At 42.8% G+C, this 22,123-nt stretch overlaps 4 protein-coding genes across 4 annotated transcripts in view; 3 read left to right on the top strand and 1 right to left on the bottom strand.

Moving 5' to 3' along the window:
• LOC119725846 (kinesin-like protein KIF21A) overlaps positions 1–12,249 on the bottom strand; it is a 60,382-nt gene extending 48,133 nt beyond the window's left edge. The window contains exons 1-5 of the mRNA XM_038197438.1: positions 11,778–12,249; positions 3,812–3,991; positions 2,986–3,211; positions 2,051–2,110; positions 914–1,006 (exon numbers count right to left, since the gene is read on the bottom strand). Of these exons, the coding sequence (XP_038053366.1) occupies positions 914–1,006; positions 2,051–2,110; positions 2,986–3,211; positions 3,812–3,991; positions 11,778–11,821 (603 nt within the window). The 5' untranslated portion in view covers positions 11,822–12,249. The remainder of the gene's footprint in view (positions 1–913; positions 1,007–2,050; positions 2,111–2,985; positions 3,212–3,811; positions 3,992–11,777) is intronic.
• Positions 12,250–16,019: 3,770 nt separating this feature from the next.
• Positions 16,020–17,600, top strand: LOC119725446. The gene has a single exon (XM_038196854.1). It carries the CDS (start codon positions 16,020–16,022, stop codon positions 17,598–17,600), a length of 1,581 nt encoding a protein of 526 aa, XP_038052782.1.
• A 63-nt stretch (positions 17,601–17,663) lies between these two features.
• Positions 17,664–18,353, top strand: LOC119725445. Its single transcript, XM_038196852.1, has one exon. It carries the CDS (start codon positions 17,664–17,666, stop codon positions 18,351–18,353), a length of 690 nt encoding a protein of 229 aa, XP_038052780.1.
• Positions 18,354–18,566: 213 nt separating this feature from the next.
• On the top strand, positions 18,567–20,630 carry LOC119725444. Its single transcript, XM_038196851.1, has one exon. The coding sequence runs from the start codon at positions 18,567–18,569 to the stop codon at positions 20,628–20,630; it is 2,064 nt and encodes a 687-aa protein (XP_038052779.1).
• The last annotated feature ends 1,493 nt before the right edge of the window (positions 20,631–22,123 follow it).

Raw genomic sequence — 22,123 nt, 5'->3', positions numbered from 1 at the left:
GCGCGCCAACACCAGATGCTCATGCAAAGATGCTGTGGCTAATAGCTTTGGCACATTTAGCAAGTCGTGCGCTGGGTTGAAATTAGCGGTAGCCCGCTAGCCAAATGCTAGTCCAAACAGCGAGGGGCTAGTCAAACTATTCCTTAACTACCCCAGCTGGCGAGTGAAAAATTATTGGGAAACGGCAAAGAGGAACGTACAGGAAGAAATAAATCATTAAATTCAGAAAGAAAACCCCATCAATTTATTTCTCATTTTATCAACTGTTTTAAAGAGTTAAATTATTAGATCTGTTTACCAAAAACACTGACAAAATTGCCTCAGAATTGATCCTGAAAATAAGCCATTTTGTATTTGAGATAAGAAAAAAAATGCGGGCAAGTGAAAATTCCCACGGGTTAGTAAAGAGTCTGCTTCAGTAGCCCGGCTGGCTAGTGAACAAATAGTTAAGGTCGAACCCTGGTACGTACTTCGCACGCTAACCAGTACAGCTCAGTACGAACACGCTGTGTGCCCGCCCACAGGCTCTCAAAACTGGTAAAAGAGCGCCCTCTTTTTGTTGGCGCACAGGGCTAGTGGTTAGAATTTGTGACCATTGATCAGGGGGTCAGGGGTTCAAGTCCAGCTGCTGCATGTTGTGTCCTTGGGCAATCCACTTCACCCAATTAGAAGCATTATTGGGTACCAGTGTTAGCTGAGAAGTAACCTGCGATGGACTGGCATCCCATCCAGAAGGAATAGAATGTTCTCGGTGGTTTCATGCAACAGAAACCGGACATAAAAAACACCAGTCCGATGGGCCACATTGGCTCAGGACAGACTCGCTTACTCAGTGATGTACACACATGGGCTACCTACCCACTGTTCAGGGCAATACCGCCCTCTACAGACCATGCATACATGGGATACTCACCTCGTGTTCAGAGCCGACTGTTCTTGTGGTCACACCCACAACGTAGATTCCCCCTTGTGCGTCCTCATGGATTTTAATATGTGATTTCTTGTTCTACATCAAAAGAAAATAACAACAACTCAAAACCATGATATGTACAGTTATTTTGACGCACGGACATAGAGCACATAAGTTGAGCTCTGAAAGAATTCCATAATGGGCCACCACTCAGACCTCCTGCGCTAAGTCTATGGGCCATGACAGAAAAAGTTAGAGTATTTTAAGAATTTTTGCACTCCTTAAATAGTGTTTCTTCATCAGATTGACAACTTTTGGTACTTTTCAGGACATTTTAGGGAATATGAGTGGTGGCCCAGTATGGAACTCTTTCCCTTGACAACAAACACCTGCAATACTTTACTATGAGAAGTATTTTTATGGAAAAAAAATGGCATCTGTCATTTTCAAAATTGGGAAGTTAAAAGTACTTTTTTTTCTATGTATTTTAATACTTTTTCACATGTCGACAGGTCGATAAATGCGAGCTTTTAACAGCCACAACTCGTCAAGGGAATGACCGATTGAAGTGCAGCAAACAGTGTCATAAGGCAAATTTTATTCTCTTGCCTAATAAGCCATTTCGTACTAAAAATGTACTACTGTGCATGAGCACATCCCATGACAACGATTAGGGTCGGGGGATAAACTGTTCGCCACACGCATGCAAAATCATAGCGGGGTACCAACAAACTTAAAGAAAAGTTCTTATTTTGAAGTAGATGCAAAATGTTTTCAACGGCACCATGGTTTACGTTGTTTCGTGTGCTCCAACTTTTGTGCAAACAAAAATTTCCATCTTCTCTTTTACTAGAACAAAATTGCAAAATGTGGATTCGATTACCACGTCCCCCATAGACTTCTGTGCATTTATCTGCTTTGCTTATCTAAATTGTTGAATCTGATGTGCGCACGTGCAGTAGTACATTTTTCTAACTCCAAAATGGCTTATACCTGCAAACCCTCATTTAGACCTCTGCCCAGTTTTGTCATTTTGCCAGAACGCCTCGCAAATATTTCTTTCAGTTTTTTGGGGGCGCATACAAATGCAAAACTACATTTTCATGGTTGGTGTATTTACATGTATGTACATGTACGTACCCGGCTGCTTTCCACATCTCTTGTTGAGTCAAACAAGTCCAAGATTTCCTCATTGTACAACTGCAAAAGACAAAAACACGAACCAAAATTCATGTCTGCACAGAATATGCAAGACTGAGTTTACTCTAAATGTGCAAAGCCTGCACCGCCCTCGTTTGAGCAAAAGTCACATTGAGGGCAGGGGGCACTTTGCTCGTACCCCCTGCCCTGCAAACAGGGCGCTGGGAAGGGCTGATGAGCTTCACAGAATCTTGTGAAGGAAGTGGAGAACTAGGGAATTTATCATGATAGATGTATAAAGCATCTGGCTGCAGCTGTTAAAGACCGCAGTTAGCCAATGTGCGCAAATGCTATTCGAAAACTTTCTCATGGAAATGCATACACACTATACCGGATATGATTTCTTTTTCATTGCAGACCATGTGGACAGATTTTGGAGCGTCGAATGATATGCATTGAGTGATGAATGACTCAGTCTTAACTGCTTTTTAAAACCTTGCAGGGTCGCGGTCGTGGTGACTTGCAGGTCACAGGTCACGCAAAATCTATCCAATCAGAGCGTAAATTCATCAGCCCTTCCCAGCGTCCTGTTTACAGGGCGTGGGGTACGAGCGAAAGGGGACACAACAAAATAAAATGTTTGACAATTTTCTTGTTTAAATTTCCACCTTTGCCTTTGAGGCACTGCATACTAAAAAGCCACAAAGGGTCTGTTTTGTTGGAGTTGGCCAATCTTCGAAATCCTGGCCCAAAGACCGAAATCGATGCTGTGGAAAATAGAATCTGCTACATTGACTCTTCAAAAAAGTGAAACTGATTCCAATTCAGACTTTGGAATTGTTTCTAGTGGAGTCTAGCTTGGATTCGCCCAAGCCTAATGGCTGCATATGGGGACCAAAAAATAATTCAGACTTGAGACAAGTCTATTTTGTAACCTCCATAAACTGAGCATGGATCTTAAATTCCGGCGGTGGTTCACTTCTCTCCAGTGCCTCCGTCCTACGATGGTCAATCCCGGTGAAGAGATGGTGAACTGCTCTGGGTACGATCCCTTGCTGTTCCTCACTGATCCCGGGTTCAAACCCTGTCCCCATCGTGAACGTTTTACCGGAGCCTGTTTGTCCGTAGGCGAAGACTGTGGCATTATAGCCGTCAAAACACCTGAAGAACAAAAGTAGGTATTGAAAGTTGACAAACTAGTTCCCGAGACAAAGCTGAGGGGAGCTAATATCGACTATCCACCCGAAGTACACCCTAGCTGTTATAAATTTGTTGTACTATGTGCCTCATACATAATTATTTCGTTGCCGAACTTTCCAGTTCCAGTTCACAATCTCGGCATAAATTCTTCGGAGAAACTTGTCCAGCTCACCAGAAGGATATTGCTCAACCTCAGACAAAGTTCAGTGCTTTTGCTATGCACTAACTGCTTCTACCGCATTGTGGACAACTTTTTTTAGTACAGGGGACATCTTTATTGTCCACAGCATTCTCCAGATTGGCATCATTGAGCTCGGGAAAACGCTGCTTAACATTTGTACGTGTGCCGTTATCTTTTCATGCGTGAAGCTACCAGCAAGGCGCTGATAGCACGTGCGTACTACACCCATGCGACATGTTCATGATTGCTTCGCAAAGAGCTTTTGTAGTAAACTATCGCACCAGTAACCCTTGCGATAGCAAGCCTGTCACCGGATTTAGTCTATAAATAAGTTCGGCAGGTCTAACTTTCCCCTCATTTTTTGATATTGTCATACTCACCCTTCAATCAAGGGATGAACTGTGGAGTTGTAGACCTGGTGTTGCATGCTCTCCATGTCAAAGACATGGTCAAAGGTGAACGCCCTGTCTTGACCCAGCATTACCTGGGATTGATCCGGGGTCACGGAGGTGCAGACGCGACACATGTCGATGCGCTCTCTGGCTAACTGGGGTCGGACCCTAGTGATGGGGATAAACAAAAGAGAAATTAGTCATGTTGGTTTTCTCTGGCATGTACAATTACAATGTATGACCTCTTCATGACATCCAATGATGTATAGTCGCCCTGCCTTGCCCCCTTCCCCCCAGAGTTGTAATGACTCGACTCGAGTCCGACTCGAGTCACAATTTTTGGTGACTCGACTCGACTCGAGTCCCTACAAGTAAATGACTCGACTCGACTCGAGTCACTGCGAGCAAATGACTCGACTCGAGTCCCTCATCAGAAGACTCAACTCGACTCGAGGGAAGGCTAATAAGACTCGAGTCCCCCCCCCCCCCCCCCAAAAAAAACCTACAACTTTGCGCAAAGTATTTGCAATGACTTAAGGTGCAAAGTTATGCTCACTTCGCTTTGCGAAGCAGTCATGTATAAACATACAACGTGTCACAGACTCCCACCTCATGGTTCTAGAACGCACAAAATACTATCCAGGAACCAGATTGTTAAAAACATTTTCTAATTCGCTGTTTCATTTGGCAATTTCTTATAAAGCTCTTGGATTCGAACGCTGGCTAAACTTATGGCATTCTTTTATAATTTTGGTATATAGTATTCAAATATTCGTGACTCGAATTGACTCGAGCTAAATATTTGACTCGGCTCAACTCGACTCGACTTGACCTTTTGACCTAATGACTCGACTCGACTCACTTCTTTAAAATGACTCGACTCGACTCGAGTCACTTCTTTAAAATGACTCGACTCGACTTGAGTCACAAATATCATGACTCGTTACAACTCTGCTTCCCCCCCCCCCCCCAACCCTCACCCATTAACATGGATGGCCTCAGTCTGGAAGAAAAAAATCCTCCGTTATTTCTTTCAATGTAGTCCTTGGAGGGGTGACCACTGCCTCAATCCTGCAAAATCCTCCGGCATTCACTGTTTATACATACTCACATACATGTAACATGTTGAGGCAGAGCCAGTGACATCCTGGAGCAGTGCGGAGGATTTCAAGTATAGTATACATGTACATGTATGTAGTCCTAAATGTATTCACGGCTGAGCATAAACAACACAAGGTCCGGCCCAAGACCTTGACACAATGCATCCTCCGAAATCAGCAACACACTTTTGCCATGTAGCCTCAATCCAGCAAAATCCTCCATTGTGCACAGAGGATTTTGGACGATTTGGGAAGGTTAGGGTGAATGTTGTGCAAAACTGACCGGACCCGACCTCGGGCCGGTTCATGTACAGAGTTGGGTCAGTTTTTCCATCATTTCAGTCGGTTTGGGTCAGTTTCGGTTTTGCATTTGGGATTTTCCGCTCGCGTCAGGTCGGTTAGAAGCATATCTTGTGAAAAACCCGAAATAAACCTCAAAAAAGACAAAACAGTTCGGAAATGCTCGCCGTGCAATAATTATTGCAGAGTTATTGTGCCTGGTGCGACCAATGTCAACCCACCGCGAATGTGATAAATATGCGGTCTATCACGCAGTCTATAACTTGTAGGCCCAAACGATTTTCTCGCAACGGACGTGGGTAAGTTCAGGCACAAAAAGCGGACACAGTTGCCCAAGCCAGATATTTGGGGTTTTTTTAGGGTCGGGTCGGTTTCGGGTCAGTTAAAACTCAAGAGTTCATGGTTCAATTTCCTCCCCCCCCCCCACCCCCAAGTTTGAGAGCTCTCTGAGAAAGCACATTACACTTCCTGTGGTTTCTGTCCACCATATCCCTTTCAAAGCCTGGAGGCAGGATTACCCTGGTCAAGTGTTGTTCTTGCTAAATAATCTAAACTATAACTGTGCAATGGGAGCCCCGTGGGACATGCCAAGAGATTGGCCCTTTAATTGCACCCTGTGGACTTGTGGCTCAACTTCAGCACAAACTGGTATTTGAGGAGGTAATTATATACCTGGTGCTTCACATGATCCCCACCAACTGCGTACATTTTTCCAGGGATGAACATTACACACGTTATATCATGTACTGGTAGGAAAACTGAGTCTGTCATGTGAATGAACAGTACACCGACATTTGATAAAGTGTACACATCTGCATTTTTTTTAAGCTCCGGCACAGATCTACAACTCGCTTTGGTGTGGGTTGGTCGGTCCCCCCAAAAAACTGACCAAAAACGAACATCCTAACTCGCCCATAAAACTGTCAGTACCAAATTGTAACTGTCCAAAAAAAGCAAACTAAATTAAATACTTATAAAATCATACAGAATGTCAGCACATAAACATGTACCGGTACATGTCTTGTAAAAGAGGAAGGAAAAAAACAGACCCCAAATTTAAAGAATGACCCGGGTATAAATACATGTATGTTAGCTACATGTATTTTAAAAGCCAAGTTCACATCATGTGTACATGCACCTTAAATGTACTCCGCACTTTCAAAAAGCACAATGCATACTGTGTGTTTACTTGTTAGCATTTTACGCCCACTGAAGAATTTCATTATTATTAAACTACGTGAAGCGTGTCCATACATAAAGTACATGTTTGAATACATTTTGACAGTTACCTGGGGATTGTTCAAGGAACTGATATGGAATGCAATAAAGAAGGACACAACAGCTGGGTTGGAACAATTACAGATTTGCATGACAATGGCCTAAATGTAAAGTCATGTGCATTAATTAACAGAATTCTCTCCTATTTTAGTACAATGTGCATACATGTATATATGTACATTAAGTACAAATGTAATACTGGATCTGCACTCACAGTACATCTGTGTGTATTTTGTACATGAATACACATGTTGAACACTACAGGTACTGGTACATGTGTACATGTACATGTACATGTACCGGGATGTACATTGTACATGTGCTACGTTTGTAACAGGATAAAAAGGGATACTATTTTTTTGCAAATTCAGGTAAACACGTACAATGTACGTGTTGGAGTTATCATGTACCCTTTTTGTATTTACATGTAAGGTCGAGTAAAACAAATGAGTACAGGTACATATATGTTGTTTCTCGTCAGGCCTGTTGGAAGGGGGCGAGCGTTTCCTCTTTTTTTTCCAAGATGGCGGATGGATTCTTAAATGTTCTCGATTATTTTGCCGATAGAAATACAAAATTGTGTCCAATGGCGCCATAACTCTTTCTACATACCGGTAGCTACAATTTTGTTGGAAACAAATAAAAAGATATAGGCCAGGTATTGGCATGCACTATGTGTCATTCAAATACCGTTTGCAAATGTATGAATAAAAAATCTAAAAACACAACAGCCGGGAAAAAAGGAAGCGGGTGGGGATGAGAATCTGTTTTGAGTTTTTTGCTTGGCCTGAATTTTCTTATTTCATCACGATTTTGCACACCCCTTCTTCAAGAGTACCATACATTGTACATGTAGAAGATCATTCAAAATTTCAAACCCCTCCCCCCTAACTGGGTCCAACATGTACATGTAGGCTACATGTACATGTGCATGTACATTTATTGTACATAGCTTTTTGGTATAATTTCAGTGCATACATGTGTACACACAATACATTGGTTTGTACTCGTACCATACATGTATTTGTAGTAGTACATGCATGAGGGGGAGTTCTCACAGCGTGTGCTAGACTGTATGAGTCATGATTTGCTCATCAAATTAAAAACAATGTACGTGTGTCGCGTACTTCCCATACCCAGTTCCTGTATGATTTAACACAATTACACCCAACCTCTGATTTCCCGACTGCCAACAAATGTGCAGACTGAAAGTTTACATGTTCATCCCGAAAAAAAAACCAGTTTCCTTTTCTAAATTGCAATATTTTGCATTTTTCAGTCAAAAGACAAAGCAAGTGGTAGGCACAGCTGGCTAATCAATCACCTACAGTCAAAGCATAGCGTTCCAGGACGCAGTGTCCCTTTAAAACAGTCAGTTGATTGATTTCGACTGCAAGGACGACTTTGCTCAGAATGTACGTTGTACCGCACGTTTGCATTGGAAATTGCCTGATGTGGTTTTAAACAGCGGTGCTTCTTGTTTCAACATGTCATACAACATGTGCAGACATGCATGTTTATGGGGTTTTGGGGGTGAAAGGAAATGATTTCAATGTGTAACATCCTCTGGTTGACACAAAATCCGCATACAAGGATGAGATTGTCAGTTTGTAAAAAAGTCTGAAAATTTGATTCAAGTTTGACTCAAAGAAACATTTCTTGATACAGGGTGAGAAAAAAAAACAATCGAAAGAAACCCAGAAGATAAATTTTAGTGAAAGAAACATTCAAATCTCTCATGTATTTTTCCAGTTATGGAATTTTGAACACAAACAATGTTTTTTTTTTTTAACCTTGTCCAGGGATCACAATAAAGGTACACATGTACATCATGATATTTCAGCAAAAAAAAAACACATCTGAACACAGCTGTCTAATGACCATGATAACTGCATGGAGACACATTTTCTGAACGATATTCGTGGGAGCTGATGACTGATTGTCATTTTTTTGGCCAGATGGATGAAGATTTCTAAATAAATGAACGTGTTTTCGAACAAGTATGAGTTCTTCTACGACACTGTGCCAAAAATGGTACCCTACCATACCTTTGGAAATTTCTGTCCTTGATGAGAAGATAATCTTGATCAAAATCACTTTTTAGCGTTTAGGGGAGCATTGCCTGTGTGGCCGTTATACCAAGCTTGATAGTACATGTACATGTATGTACGGCCAGAGGCAGTCGGGCTAGATTAAGCCTTCAACGTTGCGTAGGCCGGAAAGATTCCCATATCTGGCCATCACTAATTTTTTTCCCTTAGTGACCTACCGTATCAGCCATCAGAAAGTGATAATATGCTCTAAAATGTCGAATTTAGCAAGAAAACACTTAGCCCCATAAATGTGGCAAATTTATTGGACTACATGTACCTCCGTAAATAAAGGCGGGTCATTCCGTGTCAATTCAACACGATTTTGGACCCGACCCTCACAGATTGAAACGATATTTGATGTGATGATTGGCCTATATGAGAAACCCCCAAAACTAATTTTTTTTTGTAAATTGGCTCGTTAGTTTAAAGCACTTTGAATGGCCTCTTTTTCATATAATAATTTACCAAAATCGTAGCATGAAGTGCAGAGAAAATGCGTAAAGAAATGACCTTTGACTTTGAATTACGAAAATCAATATGCTTCAAATTTCGTATTTTTTTTTTCAAATGTTAGTTTATGATGTTAGGATGGGCGCTCTTAAAGTTTTTAAGTTATGATTCTTTAAAGATAGCATGTCTAGGAAAAAACCTAATTTGCATAAATATACACAAGTACATTTGTACTTGTACATACAGCAAATGCACGTTGACCTGTAAACTATACTTGACCTTGACAGCCCTGATGTTATGTTTCAAATGTTTATACATGTACATGTATACAGCATTTTGCTTGCTCTCTAGATAGTGGTGTAACTAGGGCGGGGGGGGGGGGGGGGGGGTTCATTGGTGGGGGCACGTGTCCCCCAGTGGATGTCCGTGTCCCCCAGTGGATGTCCATATCCCCCGGTGCCCCCCCCCCCCCAGCCTCCCCCCCCCCCCCCCCCCACATCAGTGTGAACAGTTTGAGCTGGGTGTCACCATCTTGGTTGTTCATTGAATGTGATTAGAACTTGCCCTAGTTTCGAAAGCAAAGTGTGCAATACTAGATAGAGACAGTAGGGTTAAACTCCTGGGTAATGGTCAATGATATTTGATGTACAACTTGGCTTTGTACACTATAGATTTTGAGATACAAGCATTTAAATTTCGGAGGTCATGCTAATTAGTCAAAAGTTCGTTGACCCGTATCTAAAAACTAACGAGCCAATTTACACACACAAAAAATCAGTTTTGGGGGTTTCTCATATAGGCCAATCATCACATCAAATATCGTTTCAATCTGTGAGGGTCGGGTCCAAAATCGTGTTGAATTGACTGGAATGACCCAGGCCACACTTGGAACATGTACCCGAACATGTACGTACCCGAACATGTACAATTTGTCAAATTTTGATATTCAAATTTATTTAGGCTTTGTTAGTTTGTTTGTAGTTTATTTTCGATTTAGAAGCATACTGACTCTAATAGCATAGAAAAAAATGTTTATTTTTCGTTTAATCTCCAGATTTGTTTGCTGTTTGCACACTATTGTGTATCAAAATTTCAACATGAAATTACACGCAAAATCAATGAAAACTGATATCTGAAAAAGGCAGCACTTTTTTAAGACATATTGTAAGAGGGTGAGTATGCTTCTATTCTAAGGTTCTAGTTCTAAAGCCTAAACAAATACAAATACAAACTAAGCCTAAATGCGAAAATCAAAACTTGACAAAGTTCTACATGTTCAGGTACATGTTCCAAGTGTGGCCTTTATTTAAGGAGGTAGTCCAGTAAATTGGCCATATATGGGGCTAGAAAACACTTTACAAATTTCAGACCAGTCTCATAGGGTTTGTGTACAGGCTGACAAGTGATGGCCAGATACATGTGATGCGATCAAGCTAAATGAGTCATTTGTCGGGAATATTTATTTGGAGATACAGGCCAAAATAGGGCCACTTCTTTACATCACTTCATCACCTCTCTTGGTGTTCCAACTTCCATATTGTTTTTACTAACACACCTGGCTAAAGATGGTACCAGTAATGCGGTTTTCACAGCAGTAAGTAATGCTGAGATTGTTCTCTTTTCAAATCTGTATTTTTTTTTTTTTACCAGGGTCGACAAACGACTCATGTAGCTTGATCACATCGCATCACATATGGAATCTTTCCAGTAGGCCTAATGCAGTGAGTGTTAATTTGCTAGGCCCCTAGGCTATGGCTTGCCAAGTTTCGTGAAATCGATCGTTGAGGGACAGGTGAATTTGTGGAGTAGACGGTCCCAGACACCATTTTTGGTTGTGAATCCAAGCTGGATGATAGCATTTCTACCTACTCGGTGTTCTCTGAGAAATACGAGGTATACAGAAAGGAGGGTTCAGCTAATGGTGGGGGTAGACCCGTGAACGTGGCGTTGTATACAACGCCACGTTCTTGTTTCATTTCGAACCTGGCGAAATCGATCCGACATACATAATTCCGTATGGGTGTTGAGTACTCACCTAGAAATCTAAATTTGCCCGTCCGATTGTTTCGGTTGTGTAATTTCGACGAAATTAGCCCATCAGTAAAGACCCATACGAACGTGTAGAAATTAGATTTTAACCTGACCCTGACAAATAACCCCGGATGCGTCTGAGTCGCTTGGACAGATTGACGGCTGTTTCATGTCGCAACCCCGAAAAAAAAAACCCCGCAGACGATTGGCTGCTCGGCTCATACAGTACGGTACGTGTGTGCACACACACGCGGGCGCACGTGCGACCGCGTGCAGTGCGGTGAGAGAGGAAAGGACTTGAAACTTGTCTAAAACGATGTCTGTTTTAGCTGCGACAGTAAACAGCCGTCGAATCATACGAAAATAAAACGCAATGCGCATGCGTCAGTTGGGAGAAAATGGCAGCTAGCAGTAGCGGACGGACTTCATGAACCGGGGCCAGAATTTTCCTCAATTTTCGTCAAATGCAAGTTTTGACGTACAAATAGAATTCAAGACAGCTTCATATGTGAGTACTTATTACATGGGCAAAATAACGTCCAGTGTGTGTAACGGAGGGAGTCAGAAGAACACGTTCGCCAGGTTCGAAATGACATAAGAACGTGGCGTAGTTTACAAGCCACGTTCACGGGTCTAGGTGGGGGTGTCTTTCTAGCAGTCAGAAATGCAAGATGTTGAACTTAAGTTTGTACAAAATCTTACCTCAGAGCCACTCGAACACTGGAGTCGTCTTTTGGATCAGGCATCGTTTCAGCTTCTATCAGTATCACTCGTAGTGTTAAAATGAAGTGATGGTCAAATACCGGTACATGCTAATCTTCACTAAATAAAATACATAGGCCCTTAATAGTGTACAGGTGTTTTACGTAGTGCACCGTACACCTGCCAATGCCATACACTTGCTCAGTGCAAATTGATGTTTTCCTGTGTCGCTGCTAATTTTTTACTTCGCATTAGCACTGATCCCCAACTCGTAATGCCAGCATCTAGCCTCGATTTTCCTAGGACAAGTCAAGTAGTGGTTCACCATGCATTGATGTTGTGTGTTCTTGCCATTTAATGCAATTTGGGCCCAAAACTTGGGCCAAACATTGCTGAGATTTAAAGTACGCATTTGCCGCGGAGCGGCAGCCCCTACATAAAATAATACATGCAGAAAATGGTAACCGACGCACAATATTATAATACATAATCACCATTTAGGATACCAGTGCGTGATTCAGAATTATTGAGGGCGCTGTTTATCCATACGGTCTATGTGGACTGTTGGCGCTGTTGCAAACGAAAGTTAATTCCATGGACATAATTCCATGGACATCGATGATAAATCCCCCACTTTAACTTAATCAGGGAAAAACACTAATAACTCTCAAACGTAACCAATTTAAACTTCATTTACCCTCTTTCACTTTTTGTTCAATTTCTTGGAGTTAATCGGTGACGTTTGCGAATGATTCCCCCTGCCAATAAAGATGATACCCATAAAACCAATCCTGAAGCCAATTGCCATTTTGAAAAATGATTCCTTCATCTACACTTACAAAATAAAGCCTGGTTTCCATATCGTCGTTAAGGTTGCAGACCAGTAAATAAATTTACATAGACTTCAATGATAAATGCCCCCACTTCAGAAATTCAGGAAAAATACTCACCACTCTCTGAGATGTTCAAGACGTAGGCCTACATCATAAGTTAAAGCTTATTTCATCATCTTTTATTTTCTGTTCAATTTTCTGGGGAATAACCAATTACTTTTGGGAGAAATTTCCATCCAAAGATGATCACCCCTAAAAGCAGTCCTGAAGCCCATCGCCATTTTGAAAATGGACGCCTCGCTCCATTGCAAACTTTTAGGACCTGATCATCATCCACATTCACAGAAATACGAGCTCGCAGTCCTCTGCATGGCCAACCTTCTTTTTTACAAATCATCAAGTTTGGCCTCTAAAATGCTCTAATACTGAAGGATTTGACCCATTTGCGGGTCAATTGTACCCGGAAAATTGTCTATTTCGACCCTGAGAAGTGTAAGGCTATATACAAGTAGAACCATGATTGCGGTTCAAGCCCGCCACCAGATATGAAAGGCAAAGTTGCATCAGATTGATTGCCTATCATTCTGCATGGAGTGGTTAGAGGAGGCCCATACAAATGCACATGCTATCAACTCGAGCTTTCTACACTGACCAAGCAAAGGAACATCAGTAAACTAGCTTAGTACCGTCAGTATGGCTTTTTGACCTCATTTTTTCTCTCCATTTTTGAATGATTGGGCGTCACTTCCTCTCTTCAATTATCACCATTTGTAACTTGGTCACTAAGTCCTTCTCGGAAGTTTTGATTCGAACTAGAGCGGACTTGGATTAAAACAAGTGGGAGTGCGCAATAAGCTCTGGCCGTCTTACATGGAAGTCTTGTGTAACGATGACCGGAGACTTGTGTGTACAAGCCCGGGCTGTCGTACCACGCGAAAATCACGCTGCGCTAGCCTGTCACCGAAAATTGACTAAAATAAAGCCCCTAAGTTTCCCATGAAATATAGCGTGCTATACAAGTGCGCTTTAATATACCACGTGACTATAACATTACTGCACATATTTGCCTCCAATTACAAAAGTGTAGCGGCCAAACTCAGATAGATTTCTTATTTTTGTTTTGCCAAGTGAGGGCGCTGTCGCGGGAATACGGGTGCTAAGCAAAAAGCAACATGGCTTCAGCTCAATGACGACAGAGTTTGCAACCTGTGGAATTCTTCGCCCAAAGCATTAACTGGCCAAGGTTTATTAAACGGTTGGTTACTCTTAAATAATTTATATCAATGATTCAGTAATTAATGTGATATTTAGTGATATTTTGTAAGCCTAAAATATGTACAAATGTACATGTATTTTCAACGCATGTTATTTTGGATCTTGTTATTAAGCACATGTACAAGTATCATACAGGGTGTACATAAACCCTTCTTGCATTTAGGTCATGGTCGATAAACTCATCTGTCCTTGTACATTGTAGGGGCCTACACACATGTGTACGGGTATTTAGCCTTTAGTTTGGACATTTGTGTGCAAGTATTTAGAGTACATGTACATGTAGGTGATATGTAATTCAGTCAGCTGATTCTGTTAATTAGGTTACACAAACTCGGGATTATTTCTTGTAACACATACACTTTATTTTCCATTTTATTTATTGTAGTCAATCTGTGCCTATACCTGAGCCCACAAGTGTACGACTACCAAAACTGTCAGAAGTCGGACAATAAAATCATCTGGATCTGCGCACAGCATATTTTCGTTAAATCTTTGGGAGATTCATCATTGACGTTTACTACCAGGATGGATAAAGGGGCAGAAGACCTTACCACGCAAGGAGCTACATGTCATGACCATGAGAAAGTTGACATGGACAGTGAAGATACTGCTTTACATGAATCATCGAGGGCAAGAATGCACACAGAAAAGGGACTTGCCTACCAAAAGGACATGAAAGCAAAGCGCGTGTCACAGCTGTTCAGGCAAATAAAGTCGAAAACTGAAAGGCTTGAACTTCTCATGAATGAAAAGCATGACCAAGGTGAAGTACGCGCTGAATATAAGGAATGGATGTCAACTTACGAGGACTTGCTCAAAGAGAACAGCGAGTACTGTACTTTGCTGTCCAAGGAAGAATTACAGGAGTATCTGGACAACAGTTGGGACAGTAGAGATACCTACCTGAAGAACTTCAAGGTGTATTACTCCAACTGGGAAACGGTCCGGTCACAGAAGGAGCAAGATGTCGGAGTTCCACGCCAACGCCATGGCACCACCGACAGCGAAAACCTGACAAGCATATCACGCATCAGTGGAAGGGGCTCAAGAGCTTCCATTGCCAGCGCTGTATCATCGGCACGACTCAAGGCGGAGCAGGAGAAAGCGGCTTTGGAGGCAAGAATGAAGGCACTCAAGAGGAGACGAGAGATAGAGATGGCCAAGTTGAAATTGAGGTTGGAAGAAGAGGAGCTGAATTTGACCACAGAACTGGACATTGTTCATGCCAAGGAAAAAGTTTTGGACAGTTTTGAATTACAATCAAATGCTGTTTCAATTAGAGATTCAAATTCAGTTAAGCAGTTGAATAATGAAACTGTGTCCATTGTAGCACAACCCAATAACCAGTCACACTTGGTAGACCAGACAAATAGTGGTCAATCTGCACTAAATGTGAATGCTCATAGTTTTACACCAGAAAGTCATAACCAAAGTAGTAGTGTACAAGTACATGGTAAACAAAGTTGTAATAGTTCATCATGCCATAGTGTATCAGTGCCATTGCATGTCAATAATGACCATTCTGTTTCAGCTCAAGGTGACAAGCACTGTGACAGCAACCGAAGTGAAACTGGCATGTCAGGTGACAACGCTCTTCTTGCAGTTGTCAGACAACTAAAAAGGCCTACTCCTGAGATCAAGCGGTTTAGTGGGGAACCAGTCGACTACCGGAAATTCATCCGGCAGTTCAACACTAAAGTGGCAGTACATACTGATAATGACGATGAGCGAATGAGCTACTTGGAGCAGTTCACTACTGGAGAGGCATATAAAGTTGTCTCAGGTTTCAGCCATCTTCCTGCTGAGCAAGGAAACCCTGCAGCTCTAAAAGAATTGGCATCTAGATATGGAGACGTGCATCTCATGGCCCACTCCTTCATCAAGAACACTCGATTGGCCATGTGTTCGTCCGGACAACCCGAAGGCACTTGATGACATCTCAATTCTGCTGGTTGAGTGTGAAAATGCTGTAAAATGCATTCAAGCAGTGAAGGTCCTCGAGTACCCCGACAACATGAGGAAGTTGGTGGGTAAACTACCATTCTATCTTCATGACAGGTGGAGAAATGTTGTTCGGCAGACTTCAGACAAAGGCGAGACTGTCCAATTTAGCCAACTGGTTCGATTTGTAAAGATGGAGGCAAAGAAGGTGATGGATCCCATGTACGGCAGAGAGGCACTGAGCCAAGATATAAAAGGCACAGGGGCAAAGGTCGTCACCAAAAACACCAATCGTTCAAGGGGCAGCTTTGCAACCGAGGTTTCAAGTGGCCAATCCGAGCAGACATGGCGTAACAGAGAAGGAGACAACAGGTCGACAGCAGTAAAGTCTGGCAATGAAGTGAAGAACGTGTGCATATATTGCACTCACACAGGCCATCATACTGACAAGTGCAAGCGTCTGTCCAGTTTGCCTCTGTCTGAAAGAACAGAGTTTGCAAAATCCAAAGGTCTATGTTACGGATGTCTCAAGCGTGGTCACCAGAGTAAGGAGTGTCGCCATAGATCCAATTGTGACATTTGCAAACGTCGACATCCAACCTGCCTCCACGATGAGAATAGAGTTCCCAAGCCCGAGTCAAAGCCTAATCCAGATGGCAGCAGTGGGCAGTGTGCAAACTTTGCAAAGCATGCAGGTGGTAATACGAGGGCCGGTCAGCAGGGTCAATGCACCATGGCAATTGTACCGGTTAAAGTCCGGCTGAGAGATGGTATCAAGGCTGTACCAACGTACGCATTCATGGATCCTGGAAGCACCGTTTCCTTCTGTAGTGAGAGTCTAGCCCGGCAGTTGGGAGCAAGTGGTCCATGTAAGTCCATTACATTGGACACCATGGGTGAGCCCTACTCCATAAAGACGTATCTCATCGACGGGCTGAAGGTCAGCGACTTAGACATGACGAACGAGATTGATCTTCCAGTCATGTATACCAAAGACACAATACCAGTTTCCCAGCACCATATTCCAAAGACTGATGACATCTCCAGGTGGGACCATCTTAAAGACATCAGCTTGCCTGAAATAGATGCAGACATTGGACTCCTGATTGGTAACAATGTGGCAGATACCTACACCCCGTTTGATCTGAAAACTGGTCCAGCAGGTAGCCCTCATGCTGCAAGAACTATGCTTGGTTGGGTGGTTTGGAATGTGATGAGAGACGCTGAACAAGTACAGAGTGACATAAGGTGTAGTTTCTCTGTAAACAAGGCTGAGGTCACAGCAATAGCAGAGGTAGATCAGCTCAAGCATCTGGATAGATTAGTTCGAGAGACCATCAACATGGATTTCCCCGAGAGGCTTATTGACGACAAGAAAGAGCATTCTCAAGAAGACATCAGATTCTTGGCGTCGGTGAACAAGTCTATCACTCACAGAGATGGTCACTACTGTATTGGTTTGCCTTTCAAAGCAGAAGATGTAAAGCTACCTGACAACAAGTCAATGGCATTGAAGCGCCTTGATAGTCTGAAACACAAACTACAGAGAAACAGTAAATTCGGCAGTGACTACAAAGAGTTCATGTTCAAGATTATGAGTGAAGGCTACGCCGAAAAGGTCCCACAAGAAGACCTACACCGGGCAGACGGCAAGGTGTGGTATATTCCGCATCATGCAGTTTATCATCCCCGCAAGCCCGATAAGATTAGAGTAGTCTTCGATTGTGCGGCTACGTACCTGGGTTCATCTTTGAACAACGTCTTACTCCAATGACCAGATCTCACAAACAGTCTGATGGGTGTACTCCTGAGATTCCGTCAAGAGGAGATAGCTATAATGGGAGACATAGCCACAATGTTTTTCCAAGTAAGAGTTCCCAGTGAAGACCGTGACTGCCTCCGATTCTTCTGGTGGCCAAATGCCAATCTCAAAGAGCAGCCGGTTGCCTATCGTCTGAAAGTTCACCCATTCGGAGCAGTGTCCTCACCGAGTTGCTCAAGCTTTGCTCTTAAGCAAACTGTTGAGGATAATGTTGGTGACTACGGAGAGGCTTCATGTGACATAGTGAAGAGAAGTTTCTATGTAGACGACTGTCTTGTCTCGGTTGGTACAGAACAAGAAGCTGCTCATTTGATCCAGAGTACCACAGCCCTGTGCAAACAAGGCGGCTTTCATCTGACAAAATGGGTGTCAAATAGCCATCAGGTTCTGCAGACGGTGCCAATAGAGGAACGGGCAAAAGACATCAGAGAGTTGTCGATGGAGAATCAGAACCTTCCCAATGAGCGAGCTCTGGGGGTTTATTGGTTTGTGGAATCGGACAGCTTGGGGTTCAAAGTCAGTTTGCCAAAGCAACCTGCAACACGACGAGGAATACTTTCTATCACGAGTTCAGTTTATGATCCTCTGGGCATCGCAGCTCCTTTCGTGTTGAAGGCCAAAATTCTCCTTCAGAGTCTTTGTCGACGAGACATAGGATGGGATGAAGAGATCCAGGGAGAAGATCTTAGAATCTGGAATCAGTAGCTCAGTGAGGTGAAAGACCTGGATCAGCTAAGGATCAGGAGATGCTACAAGCCTTCAGGGTTTGGGCAGGTTGTAAGCTGTCAGCTTCACATCTTTGCAGATGCTAGTGACGTAGGGTATGGTGTGGCTGCCTATCTCCGGCTTTGTGATGAATCTGGGCGCATCAGCTGTTCGCTTGTTACAGGCAAAGCAAGGGTTGCACCTTTAAAGAAGATGACTATCCCGCGTATGGAGCTGACAGCAGCAACCATCGCAGTTAGACTTGGCAAAGTGCTTACTCAAGAGCTGGACTGTGACATACACGGCACCTACTACTGGACAGACAGTATGACGGTATTGCGGTACCTCGCAAACGAGAGTTGTCGCTTCCAGACCTTTGTTGCAAATCGCATTGCAATAATCAGAGATGCCTCTTGCTTGCAGCAATGGAAGTATGTGAATACCAAATTCAACCCTGCTGATTGCGCAACACGTGGTCAGTCAGTGAAAAGGTTTCTTCAGTGCTCCATGTGGTTTGAGGGTCCAGGCTTCCTGTCTCAGCCAGAAACAGAATGGCCTCAGCAAGATGCAGAAATCACCAAGCTACCAGATAATGATGTTGAGGTGAAGAAGACCGTGCTGATGACAGCAGAGACACCTATCAGTCCGGTTGACAGACTTCTGGAGCACTATTCAGATTGGACCAGGCTGAAACGGGCAGTTGCTTGGATATTGGTTGTGATGAAGCACCTCCAAGAAAGAGTGGCTGCAAGCAAGAAGTTCATACAGGAGCCAGCAAAGCAAGAGTTCGAGCCACTAGAACCCAATGCGTTGCACCGTTCACAGAAGCTCGAATCAGAGCAGAGCAGAGTTAAGCAAACTCTTTCATTAGGTGCCAGAGAAAGTCTTAACCATACTCGACTTACCACAGAGAACCTTGAGGCTGCTGAGAGGGTTTTAGTGTACCATGTCCAGCAGAAACATTGGAAGGACGAAATCAAATTGCTCAACAAGACCGAGGGAAAACCATCCTCGGCAGTCAAGAAGTCTTCTTCATTGAGAAAGCTTGATCCTAAGCTGGTAGATGGACTTCTACGTGTTGGTGGTCGGATTGGTAGAGCAGATCTCGACTTTGAGTCCAAGCACCAGGTACTGATGCCAAGAGACTCACCTGTCTCCAGGCTTATTCTTCAGCATATACACAAGTCAGTTGGACACTTGGGCAAAAATTCCATCCTAGCAGAGCTTCGACGACATTACTGGATAATTGGAGCACCTTCAATCATCAAGGGTATCGTCTCGAGGTGTGTCACTTGCAGGAGATACCAAGCCCCGGCTGAGCAGCAGAAAATGGCCAGCCTGCCACGAGAGCGACTTGCGTTGAATGAACCTCCATTCAGCAAGGTTGGAATGGATTATTTTGGTCCCTTTGAGGTGAAACGTGGTAGAAGTATGGTGAAGAGGTACGGGGTCATATTCACTTGTTTGACTTCGCGAGCTGTCCACTTGGAGTTAGCGCATTCACTTGACACGGATTCATGCATCAATGCAATCCGCAGATTCAGTGCCCGTCGTGGATCAGTAAAGAGCATTCTCTCTGACAATGGAACCAATTTGGTTGGCGCAGAACGGGAGATGCGTGAGCAGATGAGAACCTGGAACCAACAGAAAATCCATGACAACTTGCTACAGAAGGGCATATCTTGGCAATTTAATCCTCCAGCAGGATCACATTTTGGAGGAATATGGGAGCGTTTGATTAGAAGCGTCAGGAAGATCCTCTACTCTCTGATGCGAGAACAGAATGTTCATCTGAGTGATGAAGCTCTCCAAACTTTGTTGTGTGAGGTAGAAGCTATCATGAATGGACGACCACTTACCGAATGCCCTAACAGTCCTAACGACCTAGATGTCCTGACTCCGAATCATCTGCTTCTTCAACGGTCTGGCGAGAGTCTGCCTCCTGGGTTGTTTGACAAGCATGATAAATATCCTGTTAAGCAGTGGCGACAAGTTCAGTATTTCGCAGACCTCTTTTGGAACAGATGGTCGAAGGAGTACCTGCCTATGCTTCAAGAAAGGCAAAAATGGACCCACCCCAAGCGGAATGTGACTGTGGGAGACATTGTGTTGGTGGTTGACTCTTCGCCAAGAAACTCATGGGCGCTTGGCAGAGTACTTGAAGTTGTCAAGGACAAGAACGGATTTGTTAGAAGTGTCAAGTTGAAGACGAAAACTTCTACTTTAGTTCGCCCTGTAACAAAGCTATGTCTTCTAGTTGAAGGCAGTGTTGAGTAGTTGTCAGTATTTACAGACATATTGTTATGCGTTGTATCCACCAAGATTTCAAGTGTTAGTTTAAAGATAATAGTAAAGTTTGACCTTGTTTATTGGTATTATGTAATTGCTTATTGATTAATAACCAATTAGAGGGCCGGTTTGTAGCGGCCAAACTCAGATAGATTTCTTATTTTTGTTTTGCCAAGTGAGGGCGCTGTTGCGGGAATACGGGTGCTAAGCAAAAAGCAACATGGCTTCAGCTCAATGACGACAGAGTTTGCAACCTGTGGAATTCTTCGTCCAAAGCATTAACTGGCCAAGGTTTATTAAACGGTTGGTTACTCTTAAATAATTTATATCAATGATTCAGTAATTAATGTGATATTTAGTGATATTTTGTAAGCCTAAAAGATGTACAAATGTACATGTATTTTCAACGCATGTTATTTTGGATCTTGTTATTGAGCACATGTACAAGTATCATACAGGGTGTACATAAACCCTTCTTGCATTTAGGTCATGGTCGATAAACTCATCTGTCCTTGTACATTGTAGGGGCCTACACACATGTGTACGGGTATTTAGCCTTTAGTTTGGACATTTGTGTGCAAGTATTTAGAGTACATGTACATGTAGGTGATATGTAATTCAGTCAGCTGATTCTGTTAATTAGGTTACACAAACTCGGGATTATTTCTTGTAACACATACACTTTATTTTCCATTTTATTTATTGTAGTCAATCTGTGCCTATACCTGAGCCCACAAGTGTACGACTACCAAAACTGTCAGAAGTCGGACAATAAAATCATCTGGATCTGCGCACAGCATATTTTCGTTAAATCTTTGGCAGATTCAAAAAGTCTCATTAAAAACTGCACGAAATTTACAAACAAGTATTTAATTTATTTTATTGATTTATTTTTTGAAAATTAAACTTTGGTAGTTATATTTTATGGGAAACTTGGGGGGCGTGTTTGGTCAATTCTCTGGGGACAACCGCGGGCTGAACAGAAGTCTGGATGCTTGGTATTTTTTTCTTTCTGTTTTCCATAGCGTTTATTTGCTTTAGAAATGAGTGGGTTGAGGTATGCACCCTTGGTTTGTAGTGAGAGTGACCGAGCAATTATTTTGGGAAGTATTGATGCGTGTGAGCCGTCGACAGCCACATTAAAATGGGGAAGATAGAGTTTTTGGATAGTAATGGTACAGTACTTGAGTACTACAATACTGCCGTTTAATACATCAGATTGCGATTCTATGAACACAAAGTACGTTTTGTCCAACCAGAGTGATCTTTCCAGCTTTCACAGAGTGCCTTTGGCTACTTGAATTGAAACCTGAAGTAATTAAAATCTAAAGTCGCTAGGTTCTCATAATTCACTTACACACGAAATCAGCAGGTAAATACTTACGGTAAGCATTAATTAATATTCATAAATGCCTAAGACAGTTAAGCCATTCACATTGATCCAGAGCCCATCAAAGTGGCCGGTCTTGCTGGTCTCAATC

Source organism: Patiria miniata, unplaced genomic scaffold (assembly GCF_015706575.1).
Source record: "Patiria miniata isolate m_02_andy unplaced genomic scaffold, ASM1570657v1 HiC_scaffold_19, whole genome shotgun sequence".
NCBI lineage: Eukaryota > Metazoa > Echinodermata > Asteroidea > Valvatida > Asterinidae > Patiria > Patiria miniata.
Note: the sequence above shows the minus strand (reverse complement) of the source record. Positions and strands in the feature narration are given on the sequence as shown.